This window comes from Sorex fumeus, unplaced genomic scaffold (genome assembly GCF_029834395.1).
Source record: "Sorex fumeus unplaced genomic scaffold, SorFum_2.1 ptg000034l, whole genome shotgun sequence".
In the NCBI taxonomy this organism is placed as follows: domain Eukaryota; kingdom Metazoa; phylum Chordata; class Mammalia; order Eulipotyphla; family Soricidae; genus Sorex; species Sorex fumeus.
The window spans coordinates 25,567,334-25,581,148 of NW_026606091.1; the positions used below are offsets into that span (position 1 = coordinate 25,567,334).

At 43.3% G+C, this 13,815-nt stretch overlaps 1 protein-coding gene across 7 annotated transcripts in view; it reads left to right on the forward strand.

Annotated features, from left to right (window-relative positions):
* RECK (reversion inducing cysteine rich protein with kazal motifs) overlaps window positions 1–13,815 on the forward strand; it is an 84,799-nt gene that overhangs the window by 31,003 nt on the left and 39,981 nt on the right. For 2 of the 7 annotated variants that reach the window (XM_056117208.1, XM_056117210.1), the window contains exons 5-6: window positions 302–387; window positions 2,034–2,081. In XM_056117208.1, the coding sequence (XP_055973183.1) occupies window positions 302–387; window positions 2,034–2,081 (134 nt within the window). Of the gene's footprint in view, window positions 1–177; window positions 388–2,033; window positions 2,082–3,546; window positions 3,645–13,815 lie in introns of those variants that run through there. The other 5 variants (XM_056117213.1, XM_056117214.1, XM_056117211.1 and 2 more) reach the window with 4 other exon arrangements.

A 13,815-nucleotide genomic window follows, 5' to 3' on the forward strand; every position in this document is an offset into this window, starting at 1 on the left:
CTGATACCTCTGATTCTCTCTAAAGGCAGGAAAGTTCTCACCTTCCCAAGAGTGAGAATGTCCTAAAAAGAGCTTAGGGTAGGCAGGGAGAAGGCAGCAAAAAAAAAAAAAAAAGGAAAAGTGGAGGAATCTGTCCAAGGCTGTAGCCTGGGGAACAGGGCGAGAGGCTATCTCACAGTTCCATCTCTGCAATCAGAGCCCATTTTCCTGTCAACCCCTGCCTTGACTTTCAGTGGCCTCTGCCCCTGTCTGTGTGTGACCCCACTGCTGACCAAAAACATGTGAACATTTTGTTTTTAAGGTGTGTTTAAGAAGTCTGATGGCTGGGTTGGCTTGGGCTGCTGTGAACTGGCCATTACCTTGGAGTGCCGACAGGCATGCAAGCAGGTAACGGGGTGAGGAGGCACTGCAGCCCCTGCAGGAGGTGCAGTCCGACTTCTGACCATTGGAAAGGGTGACCCATAAAAGCTCCCCATTTGGCATTTCCTGCACAGACCCCTTTTCTTTCGGATGGCATTTTCAGTTATGGATGCCAACACGTAGGACCCTCTGTCTCACTCTTTCTTACCTCCTCTCTGCTGCATCAAGGAAGACTGTTCTCAGATTCCAGGCCCTCTGCGCCCCACCTGTCACTGCGTAGTTAGTGTTGTCCACCCACCCAGGTGGGCATGTTCACTCAGGGCAGAGTTGGTAAGGGCAGTTCACACAGTGGCTTGTCTTGCCCTTCACCACTCCTTTGCTCTTCAGTCCTGGGGTTTGCCCTGAGGATGTCCTGGCGCCCCCACCCTCCTGCGGTGGGCATGCCTCTGCAGTGAGGTGGGACTGCTCTTGGATTCCCTCTGTCTCAGGCTCCAGTTCCAGTTCGGCTCCGTTTCTTCTCACTGCATTTATTTATTTTCATCGTGATTCCTCCATAGGGAGCTTTGGGAGGGGGAAACATACCTCCCAGCTCCTCTACCCAAAGGCAAAGAATAGACTGCCTGGGGGAAACACGGACAGACCGGAAACCGGAAACAGCTGGAACGACTTCTCTTGCTTTCCTTCCAGTGACTGGTCTCTCGGTATCCCCCTCACTCCATGCCACTGTGTGCGTTTCCAGAGTGGTCCTCTAGGCAGTACACAGCCTGGCTTGCCAGTGGTTGTGCAGGCCCAGGAATGAAGCCTAGCCGTGGCGTATCTAGTGGGACACAAAGCATTTCTGTCAGTTCTGCCTCTTCTCTTCCTGTCCTCAGCAGCTGACCTGTTAGCACAGGAAGGAACTGGAACAAAGACCCCCGGCCCCCTGTGACTCTGGAACCTCTTCTCTATGTGGGGTGTGGCACAATGTGGAACACAAACCACGTCCCAGCAGCTTTGCTTGGGCGTGTTTCCTAGAGAAACCCACACTTGAATGAGAAAAAACTTGCTCTTTCTCTGAGCGTCTGTTTTCTCATCTGTGGGGAGGATGATACCATCTTCATAAACTTGATTAAGAGAATGGCATGAGAAATAGTCTGTTAACTGTCCATCATAACCATTCCCTGTTCAGTGCCCTCTCTGTGATAGATGGATCTTTGTGGGGGAAATTAGGTCCTGTATTAGTAGAGGAACAGAATCAGAAGGATTATAAAAAACAGTGAAATAGAATGTCCTGGCTGGACTTCAGAACAAAATTTACTGTGGCAGAACTTCCAAGAAAATTTGCTACAGTGGAATTCAGCTAAAAAAAAGGTTTTTTTTTATTTTTGATTTACATTTCCTTCAAAGTCATCTAGTTTCTGAAATAACAAAAGAACTGTTATTATGTCAGATTAAATTCACAAAGTTAAATTGAACTTCTAGCAAATCAGGTAGGTTTGGGGCTGATTTTTTTTAATTGTATTAAACTTGCTTGTTTTATTTAAGGAACATTCAAGTATTTAAACCTAAGATTTTTTTCTTGATAAGGCAAAAAATACTATACCATCAATTAATATGTATTAATTTGTGTTATTTCATGTCCTGTGATAAATAGCATGTATAATAAATTAATGAAAAAATTTGTTATCTTTTAGGCATCTTCAAAAAATGACATTTCCAAAGTTTGCAGAAAAGAATATGAGGTATGCATTTTATCTAACAAATTTGGATAAACAATTAAGATGTTATCAGAATTGATTAGATCATTTAAATGTTTTAAATGAACTCATTCTTACATATATTTTTTTACTTAAAAGAAAATATAGTCTGTACAAAAATGTCATTTACCTCGTTTCGAATTTCTCTGACTTTCTCTTGGAGAAATTTAGCATTGGTTTAAAAGAAAAGCCTGAATCACAAATGTAGAGAATAAAACCTATAATGTTTTCATAATGGTTGTATATAAGATCCTTTTTTAGGCTCCTTGTCCATTGACCCTTTTTCTATCTTTGACCTTCTTCTAAACTAACTCCCTCTCATCAAAGAAGCAGTATAAGTGTAAGTAGCTACATACTTTCCTAGCGTCTGATGTCTAGGAGAAAGGCTCTAAATCAGGAAGGTCCAGTTAAATAAATCTGCTGGAGTCGGGCCAGAGCAGTAGTAAAGCAGATAGGATGCCTCTGTTGCACATAGCTGACATGGGTTTGAACCCCAGCACTCCATATGGTCCCCAAGCCCCACCTCGAAGAGTAATCCCTGAGCACAGATCCATGCTCTATGCTCTATACACTGGGTGTGACTCAAAAACAAAATTTGAAGGACTCATTTCTCCCTCTGATGAAACATCTGCATATCTAGGTGGGAAATTATTGGAGCAGAGGAGATAGTTCACATCATGAAATTTGTAAGATTGTCCCTAATGTGAAAATGCACTGGGATACTTTGTTCTGTTTCTAAGCCTCCGCTGGTTTTTGTGGTTGGGTTTTTGGGAAGGTTTTTTTGGTTGTTTTTGTTGCTCTTGTTTTGGGGCCACACTTGGCAATGCTCAGGGGTTATTCCTGGCTTTGTGCTCAGGAATCACTCCTGATATTGCTCAGGGGACCAGATGGAGTACCAAGGATCGAACCCGGTTTGGCTGTGTGAAAAGCAAGTCCTTACCCACTGTACTATCTCTCTGGCCCCTGACTAAGCCTCTGTTGTTAAATGTGACTATTTTTGTTTTTCATAGTGTCACACCATAGAATTAGGATACTTAACTGTATGTTCCCTGTTCCCCATTTTCACACACGAGTGTTGGAATCCCTCTTCCTTATTCTCAGAAGTGTTCTCTTGTAGAAGGAACAACTCTCTTAACTACCTCTGGATTATAGTTCTGATTTTTTCCTTTTCTCGACACATAAATATATCTGTTGATTAATGTTCCTAGATTAGACAATCTTTTGAATCCTTTACCCTTTGTCCTGTTTGCTAAGTTTAATCTGTTCCTCTGAAAACAAATTTTTTAATTAACTAAACTCTTCCTCTTAAAGGACCTTGCTACAAAGAACAGCTCTCCCCCCAACCCACCTTTGGAATGACTAGCTTGAGTTTCTCTTGAACGGAGTGTCTTAACTGTGACAATTCCTTCTTTTCTCCCACATGCTGTCCCTCCCTGTCCGTCTCCTGTAGCCTGTCCTCCGCTGTCTTAGTGTGCTTCCTTCTCTACTCTGGATTTCCGCATTGCCCTACAAGTCTGCCTGTGTGTGTGGAAGGTCGGGACAGGAAAGGTAAGAGAGAGAAACATTGCCCTGTGAAAGCAATACAGAGATGGACTTGGAGATAGTGCAGTGGCTAAGGTGCTTGTCTGGCATCTGGCAGACCCCAGTGTGATCCCTGGCACTACATATGGTCCCCCAAGTACCACTGGGAAGAACCACTGAGCACAGAACTTGGAGTCACCCCTGAGCACCACTGATCAAAAAACAAGAAAGAAGAATAGTTTGTCCATTCTGTTTTCCCTTATTTGACCTAGAATTCAACAACTATTTTCCAAAATCTTACATATCAACAGGATATATATATAATATATTTATTTTGGAGTTATATATATATATATATATATAGGAGTTCAACAATTTTTAAGTAGAGAGAAATGATGAACAGTCTTTGCTAGATGACCACCTTAACAATTAACTTCTTCAGGATCTTAAAAATTTTAATTTATTGTTTGCAGAGACTGAGTTTGAGATATCCCAACCCCTCTAACTTAAATAAAACAGTTAAGGCCCCCAAATAGAATAGCAAAAGGGTCATGTATGCAAGAGTAAGCTGGAGGTTTGAAGGCAGAGCCATCAACAGGATATGTTGTGAAGGAATGATTACAGGAGATGATGTTTGAGGAAATAGAAAATACAACTTGTGAATCAGAAGAAGTAAATGCAGTTATGTGGAAAAGCAGAAAAGTGTGATAGGGTTTTGTGGTTTTTGGTTTTTAATTGAATCACCATGAGATACACAGTTACAGAGTTGTTCATGATTGGGTTTCAGTCATACAGTGTTCCAACACTGACCCCAGTTACCCTCCCGACACACCCCCCCACACCCCACTCCTGCTTCCGTCCCTCCAAGGTAGGCACTTAATTGGAACATTAGAAAAGGAAAGAGAATGAGGCAGAGGCAATGATTAAAGAAGCCCAGTGAATCCCTAGAAAAATTTTTGTTTTAAACCATACATTGGTGCCAGGGAAATAGCATAAAAGGTCGAACATGATTTTTGTTTGCAGAAGATTGGGTTCAATCCCCAGGTCTTCATGGTTCCCCATGCACTCTCAGGGAGCACAAAGCCCTGAGCACAAAGCCAGGAATAACTCTAAGTACAACCAGGTGTGACCCCACCCCAAATCCATACACTGTAAATACCCCTCTTTTAAGATCTTACAAGTAAAATGGGTCATGGTTTCAATAGAGACCAACCTCTGATATCTCCATAGCAGCAGAGAAAGGCAGCTGAGTGATGCCTGAACTTTTCAGAAAGATAAGAGCAATCAACCTAAAATTCCATATCCAGCAAAAAATATTCTTTAACAAAGAAGGCAAAATTGATATTTTCAGACGACAAAATCAGAAAATCATCATTACTGGGCCTTTTGTAGGAGACCTCTGGTAAAAGAAGTTCTGAAGTGTCTATATTTGAGATGCAGAAGAAAATAAGCATGATGCAAATGCAAAGTTCTACATACAGATTCTATGAAGTATTCTGATATTGATATGTATAATAACTATACTCTTACTGAGTTTTAAAAAAGAGAGAAAATGAGCATCACTGATAGTGTATATGTTTGGAAGGGAGTTTAAAGAAGTGAAAGCATACTGAGTGATGTCATTTTAAATGTAATGACCCCTATCTCAGACATAGTTAAAAATACAGGACCAAAAGAGGGCTGGAGAGATAGTACAAGGGGTAAGGAATTTGCCCAGCTCATAGCTGACCTTGGTTCAATCCTCAGCATCGTGTCCTCCACCTCCACCCCAGCACTGCTGGGTCAGCCCTGGAGGCCTCCAGCATTGCCACAGGGTCCGAGCAGTGCTGTGATCTTGGACCCTCCCATTGAACCTCTAGCCCAGATGACTGAGAACCGCTGGGAGGGGTCCTAGAGCCTCCTGAGTACTGCTTGAGAGGGCCCCACTCCTCACACAAAACTAGAAAAGACAGAGTGAATACAGGACCGGAGCAGAGGAGAAATCCCAGGCCCAAGTGAACTCCGAAGTAGCCCTTGGACCTTGGAAGAAAGCACTTTGGAAGAAAAAGCTTAGGGGAAAAGCAGAGAGCTAGATTTTCAAAATTGCTTATGTAGGACCCAGAACGGGAGGAGCCAGATATTGGCCCGGCAGTTCAGTAGCAGAACATCCTTCGCATTCAAACCAAAATGAGAAATTCCTGTATTTGAAATGTTCAGGCAGGAGCTGATGGGGTTTATCTATCGTGGAGAAAATTTCTGCAGTGAACAGGAGATAGCAGTCTTTCAGCTCTGGTATATTCTTACAAAACCGATGCCTAAGAACAAGTAGTTCCTTCAGTACTTAGGAGTACTTCTTTCAGACTCACACCTGTAGACAGGAGTTATCATTCAGAACCCATCAGTGGTTAGATAGCTTTGCATGGCATGTGCACGTGCCATGGGCATGCTTGCTTCTGGCCCCTCCATGCACGTTTATGGGCTGGAGCATTGGTCTGGCAGAGGGGCTCCTGGCAGTGTAATGGTAGAACCAGAGGAGATATTACAAATACTCAGCTGCTGTGATATCACAGGCACCAACAGACCGGATGCTTGCTACAGAGCATATGTCTCCACATGCTCCTGCACACGCGCTGTTCAGACAGAAGAAAAGGCACACTCATTTCTCACGACACAGCATGCAATGTAGTTCTTTTTTGAAGATTCTTTGTTTGCAAGTTGACTGAAAATTTATTTTTTGCTGACAACCAAAATAATTATTTAAAAAAAAAGCAAAAAAAAAAACCCACAAAAACCTAGCTGTTTTTTTTTCTTTCTTAAATGTCAGGATGCATATTAGGGTGATATGAGACTCGTGAATTTTCAGACCAGAAATGACTGTGAACTGATGAGACAGATTTTAGTCTGAGCTCATAATCTACTCCACATCTCCCACCTTTCTCTTAACAAAATGACTGTAAACTGACACCCGTTCATTGCCACTGAAGTAAGATGCCACACATTTGACTTCAGGCTTACACATTTTTACTTGTTTCTATTTTCTTTTAATAATACCCTACTCTCTACTTTTTTGTTATTCCTTCCAGAGTGTTATTTTTGGCTTTTTTTCCTAGAGTTTTTCAGTCCAGTTATTGATATTATTTTACCAAGATGCTTGAGAAACTAGGTAGGTGATATTTTAATGAGGACTCGCCTTTTTTATAAAGGAAAATAGGCTTAAGGCATGCAAGTTTTAAATTTGTTGAACATATTAATGTTCTTTCTTGTGATTCTAGCTCTATGAGAAAGCTGTGATAAACTTAAGAACCTGAGGGGCTGGAGAGATAGTGCAGTGGGTTGGGCACTACCCTTGCATGTGGCCCAGCCAGGTTGAATCCACAGTACCACATCTGGTCCTCGAGCCCACCAGGAGTGATCCCTGAGCACTGCCAGGTGCAGCAATAAATAAACAAACAAACAAAGCAACAAACAAATAAATAAAGATCTGTAGAAAGAGGCTTGAGACCCACAGATGGTCAGACTTGTGAATTCAGGCTCAGTTCTGCCAGCACTATCGTATCAGCACAGCTAAGATTAGAAGGTAAGATTGCAGATGGGTGTTCAGCTTCGGGTTTTTTTTTTTTAACTATTCAAATGTTCAAAATTCACCCTAGTATATAATAAACCTTTATACACCCTTTCCTGACTTTTGAGCTACTACTTACCAAAGCTTCTGTGAATATTTTATGCATATGAAAGAAAATGAATCTCCAGTGCTCCTCAACCCCTGTGGCCACTTACCCAGATCCCCGTAGCTTTTGTGTTTCCTCCACAGTCTAGATAGTCTTCTCAGGCAATGCCACTATAAAATGCTTTCAAGATCCCCATGTATTATTATTTTTTTTCCTTTCCTCTCAAGTTAGCCTCGATTCTAGATTTACTACCAGAACATAAAGGAAAAGGGATGGGGTCGGAGTGGGGGTGGAGGGACAAAACTCACATTTAGAAGTAAAAGACAAGGATGTCAGGGCCAGCAGACTCCTCTGGGTGCCCGGCGGCCTGTACCTTCTGTGTGCTTGTCTCTGTCTGCAGGTGCTCTTAGAACAGAGGCCAGTCCGGGCTGTGGGTGTCGGCTTTGTGTTTTTAAGGCAAATGGTCACATGCTCCTTTTCCCCAGCCAAAGATCAAAATATAAGGCTTAAAAAAGTAGGTAATACTAAGGAAGCTCCAAATATTGCTGGGGTGCAGTGTGCAGTCTCCAGTTACCAGCCTTGTGCACAGTGCCACGTTCTGCCAGGAAAGTGCCCCATTCTAGCCGTTACCTGCAGCTGATGAGCTCCAAAAAGAGCGAAACCTACTAGGTCCTGCAGTACTGGCTTAGGGGAACACTGAGCCTTCATTATGTCCCACTTGTGTGCTGTGTTGCTTTGCCATTTATGTCACAGTTCAGGCATGGAATAACTCCTGTTCGGTTCCCTTAGGTTCATCTATTTACTTTTTTCCTCCTTTCTTCTCAGAAGTTACCTGAATGAAACCACTCCAGAAGGGAAATCTGATTAAGTTAGGTGGTGACCTGGTCTGAAAGAAATGACCGTGTTCTTTTTTTCCCCCTGGTCAGTCCCATCTCTCATCTGCTCCCACGCTTTATGCCCTCTACAAGATGACAACTCTAGACTGGTCTTTGCTAACCTTGTTTTCTGAGCTCTTGAAAAATGGGTGTTTTTGATGCTCAGCCAGCATTTCAAATTAGCCAGCTGCTAATTTTTAAAGGCCTCCTGACCTTTTTCACCTCCCCTCCCGTTCACCTTCCAAACACACACACACACACACACACACACACACACACACACACCCCGCAATCTAATTCTCCTAGACTCATAAACTAAAAGCTTCTGTGTTACTTTTTTGTCTGCCCTTTCCTCTTTTCTTGTCCCACAAATCAAAGGTTGTCAGGCTCTATAAAGATTTGCCTCTGAGTCCCTTCTGCCTTGCTCAGACGTATTTTATACCACTTTTCCGACTACTACAATAATTGCCCAAGTAGATCCAATTTCTTTTTTTTACCCACTATCTCACCTCTTAAAATGTGCTCACTCTCCTCCTGTCATGCTCCTCAGGGGCTCCACAATAGGATCACAGTCCTCATCCTGGTGTTCCCTGTCTTTCTCCAGCTCACCCCATCTTGCTCCTTCAACTATCAGTAGTGTACTGCTTGCAGTTTCCAAGATTAACTGTGTGTTTTGTTGTCAGCACATGAACTCCCTCCCTTGAGCTTCCTCCTGCTGAATCAGCCCTAGCACATGCCCTTCCTCCAGCCATATGCTAGAGCCAGATCATGCTAACTAGGGGGCATTAATAATGCTAGATATAAATATTATGCAATCTGGCAAGCCACTTTCTAACTGGAAAATAGCCACGATGGAGATATTTGCACCAGGGACAAACACTACAAATCAGGTCACACCCCACCCCATCCCCCAGCCCACCCCAGGCCAACTGGCAGCCTTCAGCCTCAGTTTCTGGCTTAATAAATGATTTCGCCTTAAAACCTTTCCTGCCTTGCTCTCTTCCACGCACATATCTAAATTTTATTGCTGCTTCTAAATTCTTTTATGATCTATCATAGCATTTGTCTTCGTACAGTCTAATTCCATACTGTAGTCCATGACTTAATTGTGTTCACATTTGTCATTCATTCGTTCAAGTCAACATTGATAGAACTGATGCAGTCAAAATGATACACTGAATGTATCAGGCGCTCTTCCTATGGTTCAGAGATGAAAGGTTTCAGTCAGCTCTGCAGGAAGCATAGAGTCTCATCTGCCACTTCTTAAACTGGAGGTCATGAGCCCATCTGGGATTATGTAACTTGGGGGTGGGAGGCTTTTTGGGTCATACCCCATGATACTCAGAGGTTACTCCTAGCTCTGCACTCAGGACTGGCGCTGCTTGAGGGACCATATGGGATGCTGGGGATCGAACCCAGGTCAGCTGTGTGCAAGGCAAATGTCCTACCCGCTGTACTCTCACTGTCCTCCCTTTGTTCATTGATTTGCTTGAGCGGGCCCAGTAACATCTCTATCATGAGACTTGTTGTTACTGTGTTTGGCATATTGAATACGTCATGAGGAGCTTGCCAGGCTTTGTCGTGCAGGCGAGATACTCTTGGTAGCTTGCCGGTCTCTCCGAGAGGGGCGGAGGAATGGAACCAGGCTCGGCAGGACCGGCTGCACACAAGGCAAACGCCCTACCACCGTGCTATCGCTCCAGTCAGCTGTACTCTCACTCCAGCTCAATCATGTAACTTTTTACAACCATTTTTTAGAGGCCAGAGAAATAATTCAAGGAACTGAGCACATGGGAGGTCCAGGCTCAATCCTGGAGCCACATGATCCCCCAGGAATAGAGCCAAGAGTAGCCCCAGAGCATGACCAGGCCTAGCCCCCCAAATTAAATAAGGAAAAGCTTATTTTAAAATACAGTTTTTATGATGTCCTATCAGTCAGTGATATGCCTATACTTGGAGTCATGTAAAAACTTCTCTGGAGTCACAAGTAAAAACAGTTTAAGAAGGTCTTGAGCTCATACATAGAAAAAGAGATATTCTCATAGCCAGTGGACGAGAACCTGCAAAGCCTGTGACTGGGGCCTGCAGGGAAAAACCTTGCCTGGGGGAGTGGGGAAGTCTTCACAGCAGGTTAGAGGTCAAGGATGAACAAAGAATTGCTGCCTGTAAATAGGTGCTCCAACTAGTATTTTTCTAAGTTTAGCTGTTTTCATGGAAATTTTGTTCATTCTGAACTACACAAGGTTCTTTGTTTCAGCGTAAATAGCAGTTTTGTGTGGAGACCCTGTATAAATGTGGATGAATTAAGCATTCTTTGAGTAAGTAGAAAAAGCACTGAATACTCTGCCTGTATCACAGAAATATGTAGAAAACCATCCTCAAACTCCATAGCCTAAAACAACAATTTATTGTTTCTTATGAATCTAACGGGCCTGCCTGGCAGTTGTAGTACGGCCAGGCTTAGCTAATCCTGGCTGGGCTCATTCCTGCATATATAATCATCTGGTAGCAAGAGGATAGGGTGAGGGGATCCCCAGTTGCCCAGCCAGCTGCCCTAGGATGCCCTGAGTCAGCTCAGCTCTCCTCCCTGAGTCCTCCCTCCCCTCCAGGCGGCAAGTGTAGGACTGTTTCCACGGTGGTGGCAACATAGGAGAGGAAACAGAAGCATGTCGGTGTCAAGCCAGCCTCGTCCTCCAAGCCTGCTTTGGTCCAGTTGCCCAAAGCACCATAGTTTTCACCAGGTTTCAGTTCAGAGTCAGTGTGAGGGATGTGGAGGGAAGTGTGAAATTTGGAGGCATCCCTGCAGACGGGAACAGGGGCTCTGTTCCTGACTTTGTGCTTTGATGCTTGGGAACTCACTGTCCACAGGCTGGCCTGCTCCAATGGCTAATAAGCAAACAGTGAGCACTGTAGAGGAGCATTTCTCACCTATTGGGTATCCCACAGCAGCCACAGATGACAGTCACAAAAATAGTGGGGCCACAGCTCAAGACAAGGGGACCACCAGCAGGATGGGGCCATAAAAAGGACACAACATTGGAAAGGAGGTAACAGAAGGGGAGGGAAGGCTGAGGAAAAGTGATCTAGAATTTCTGTCTTCAGTGTGGGGTGCCAATGTTAATTCTGCTGTCAAAATGACATTTGGTGCTCTCATACCACGATAGTAAACCTTTTACGTAAACTAGTCACAGAGACTTTTTGACTGGTGCTATCCACAACTTGGTGAAATTCTTGTAGAGAATGGTTTGCAAGTGTGCCCGTTTTTTTTTTTTTCGAAGGTCGGTTCTTCATTTCTCTATCTTAGCATTTAATGAGCTAGATGCCTCCTTAGGACCTTGAAGATCTCCTAGGACCCTGTCAACACCATTCCCTGATTTGGCCTCTGAACTCTGAGGTGTGGTAGAGCCACACTCGTGTAACCTTCGTTTTGATCCAAAGGCCCCTTTGGTTCTAGTTTGGAAGGCCAAAGGGCTGAAGAGGCGCCACTGAGGCCAATCTCAGTTATTTCCTGATCCTGCCACTAGATGGCGCTCAGACATTTGAAAAACTTGAAGAACTAAAACTCCAATTGTTAACTGTCAAGAAATCAACAACAAATTAATATTGTAACTCATATGCATATCTGAAGCCCTGTCAGAACAATCAACAGTAGCGTAAGAAGCGAAAATATAGTCACCTAGGTCTGTATTTTGCATTTAAAATTAGTAATCTTTTTCTAAAAAGTGATTCCTTGGTCCCTCTCGGAGAGCCCGGCAAACTACCGAGAGTATCCCACCAGCACAGCAGAGCCTGGCAAGCTCCCCGTGGCATATTTGATATGCCAAAAACAGTAACAACAAGTCTCACAGTGGAGACGTTCCTGGTGCCCGCTGGAGCAAATCGATGAACAATGGGAGGACAGTGCTACAGTGCTAATCTTTTCTAAAAAAGAGGGGAGCTTGAATATAATCATGAACATGAAATCAGGCTGAGTATAAAGTTAGCAGCAGAAAAGTGAAGTCCTCAAATACAGGTATACAGTATATGCCACTAATATCCTCTAGCCACTTTTCTTTGCATGATTTTATTTATCCATGATCAAAAACGGCCCAAAAATATTGTGTACAAGGGTCTGGAGGCATTAGCATGGTGAATAGGGCACTTGCCTTGCACACAGCCAACCCAGGTTCGATCCCTGGTATCCTCAAGCACTGGCAGGTGTAACTCCTGAGTGCAGAGTAATGATTATGTAAACCCTGAACGTTGCTGAGTGTGACCTCCAAAGATAAAAATTAAAACAACTTGTGTTCGGTAAGATAACTTTATTAGTGTTCTTTACTAAGTGATTTGTATTGACTTCTCACTGATTTATACTATGATAGCATTTCATAGGTGCAGCTTCACCCCCCCCCACACACACTGCTGACTTACGAGTATGTGAAAGCATGCAGCAACCACCACCAAAGTTCTAGCATCATCTCCCTTTCAAACAGAGCTCTGCACCCGTCTTCCCACCCCGTTCACCCTTCTGTTAATCACCATAATTTTCACCAAGTCTAAGAGTTTTTTGAGGGTGGTTTTTTTTTTTTTTTTTTTTGGCCAGCTCGCCCTCATTGATAGGAACAAAAGTATCCTTCCTTTCTTCGCTTCCTTACTTCACTTAGTATTATAACTGCCTGTTCCAAACATTTTGTCTCAAAAGGCATGCTTTCCTCTTCTTTATTTTTGTATGTTTTGGGGTCACATCTGGTTGGATTTAGGGCTTCCTCCTGGCTCTGTGCTCATGGATCATTCCCACCAGTTTTCGGGAGACTATATGCGGTGCTTGGGACAGAAACCAGGGGGCACATGCAAAGCAAGTGCCCTACTTACTGTTCTGTCGTTCTTGCCCCACCTTTTTTGACAACAGGGTTGAATCCCTTGAGCATATCTAAAGAAGCACAGCCTTCTTTATTTGGTTTTTCTGTTGATGTACAAAATTGAGGTTGATTTCATATTTTGGTTTACAATAAGAGATTAGAGAGAGGGAGAGGGAGAAAGAGAAAGAAAGAGAGACCCCATTTTATGTAACTTTTCGTTACAAAAACAGGCAAGGTTTGGCCTGTGTGCCACAGTTTCCTGCCACCCATCTGGATGAGAACTAGGATTCGTGAGTATTTTTCCCTTCCAGACCTGTCTTTGGCCCTGCCAAATAAAGACAGTATATATCTCAGGCATTTTTCACTGCCATGTTCTTTAAGTACATAGAAGGATGACGCAGAGTGATGTTTCTTTTGTTTATAAGGTCAATTTAAAAAAAATTAACTTGAGCAATTGTGAATATTTTGACAATGGAGTTTCTCAATCATGATACCACAGATGTTTGAGGCTGCCTGGTCTCTGTTGAAGGGGAGCTGGTCATTTACTTTATGGAAGGTTTCAAGATATCTCTGGTTCCTCTGTCCACTAAATGCCAATGACACATAGATTGCTCTCTTCTCTCCACCCATTATGGCAACCAAATATATCTCCAGATGTTATCACGTGTGCCCCAGGAAGCAGAATCAGCCCTGGCTGGGAACACTGCTATAGATACTTTATGAGGAACTAGGAGAATATAATGATGAAAACCAGGCATGCAACCCAGAATAGCCATCAAGATTATAAGTACGTTCTTCAGGTTCAAGTGAAAACAAAAAAAGAAGAACGGCCAGTTTA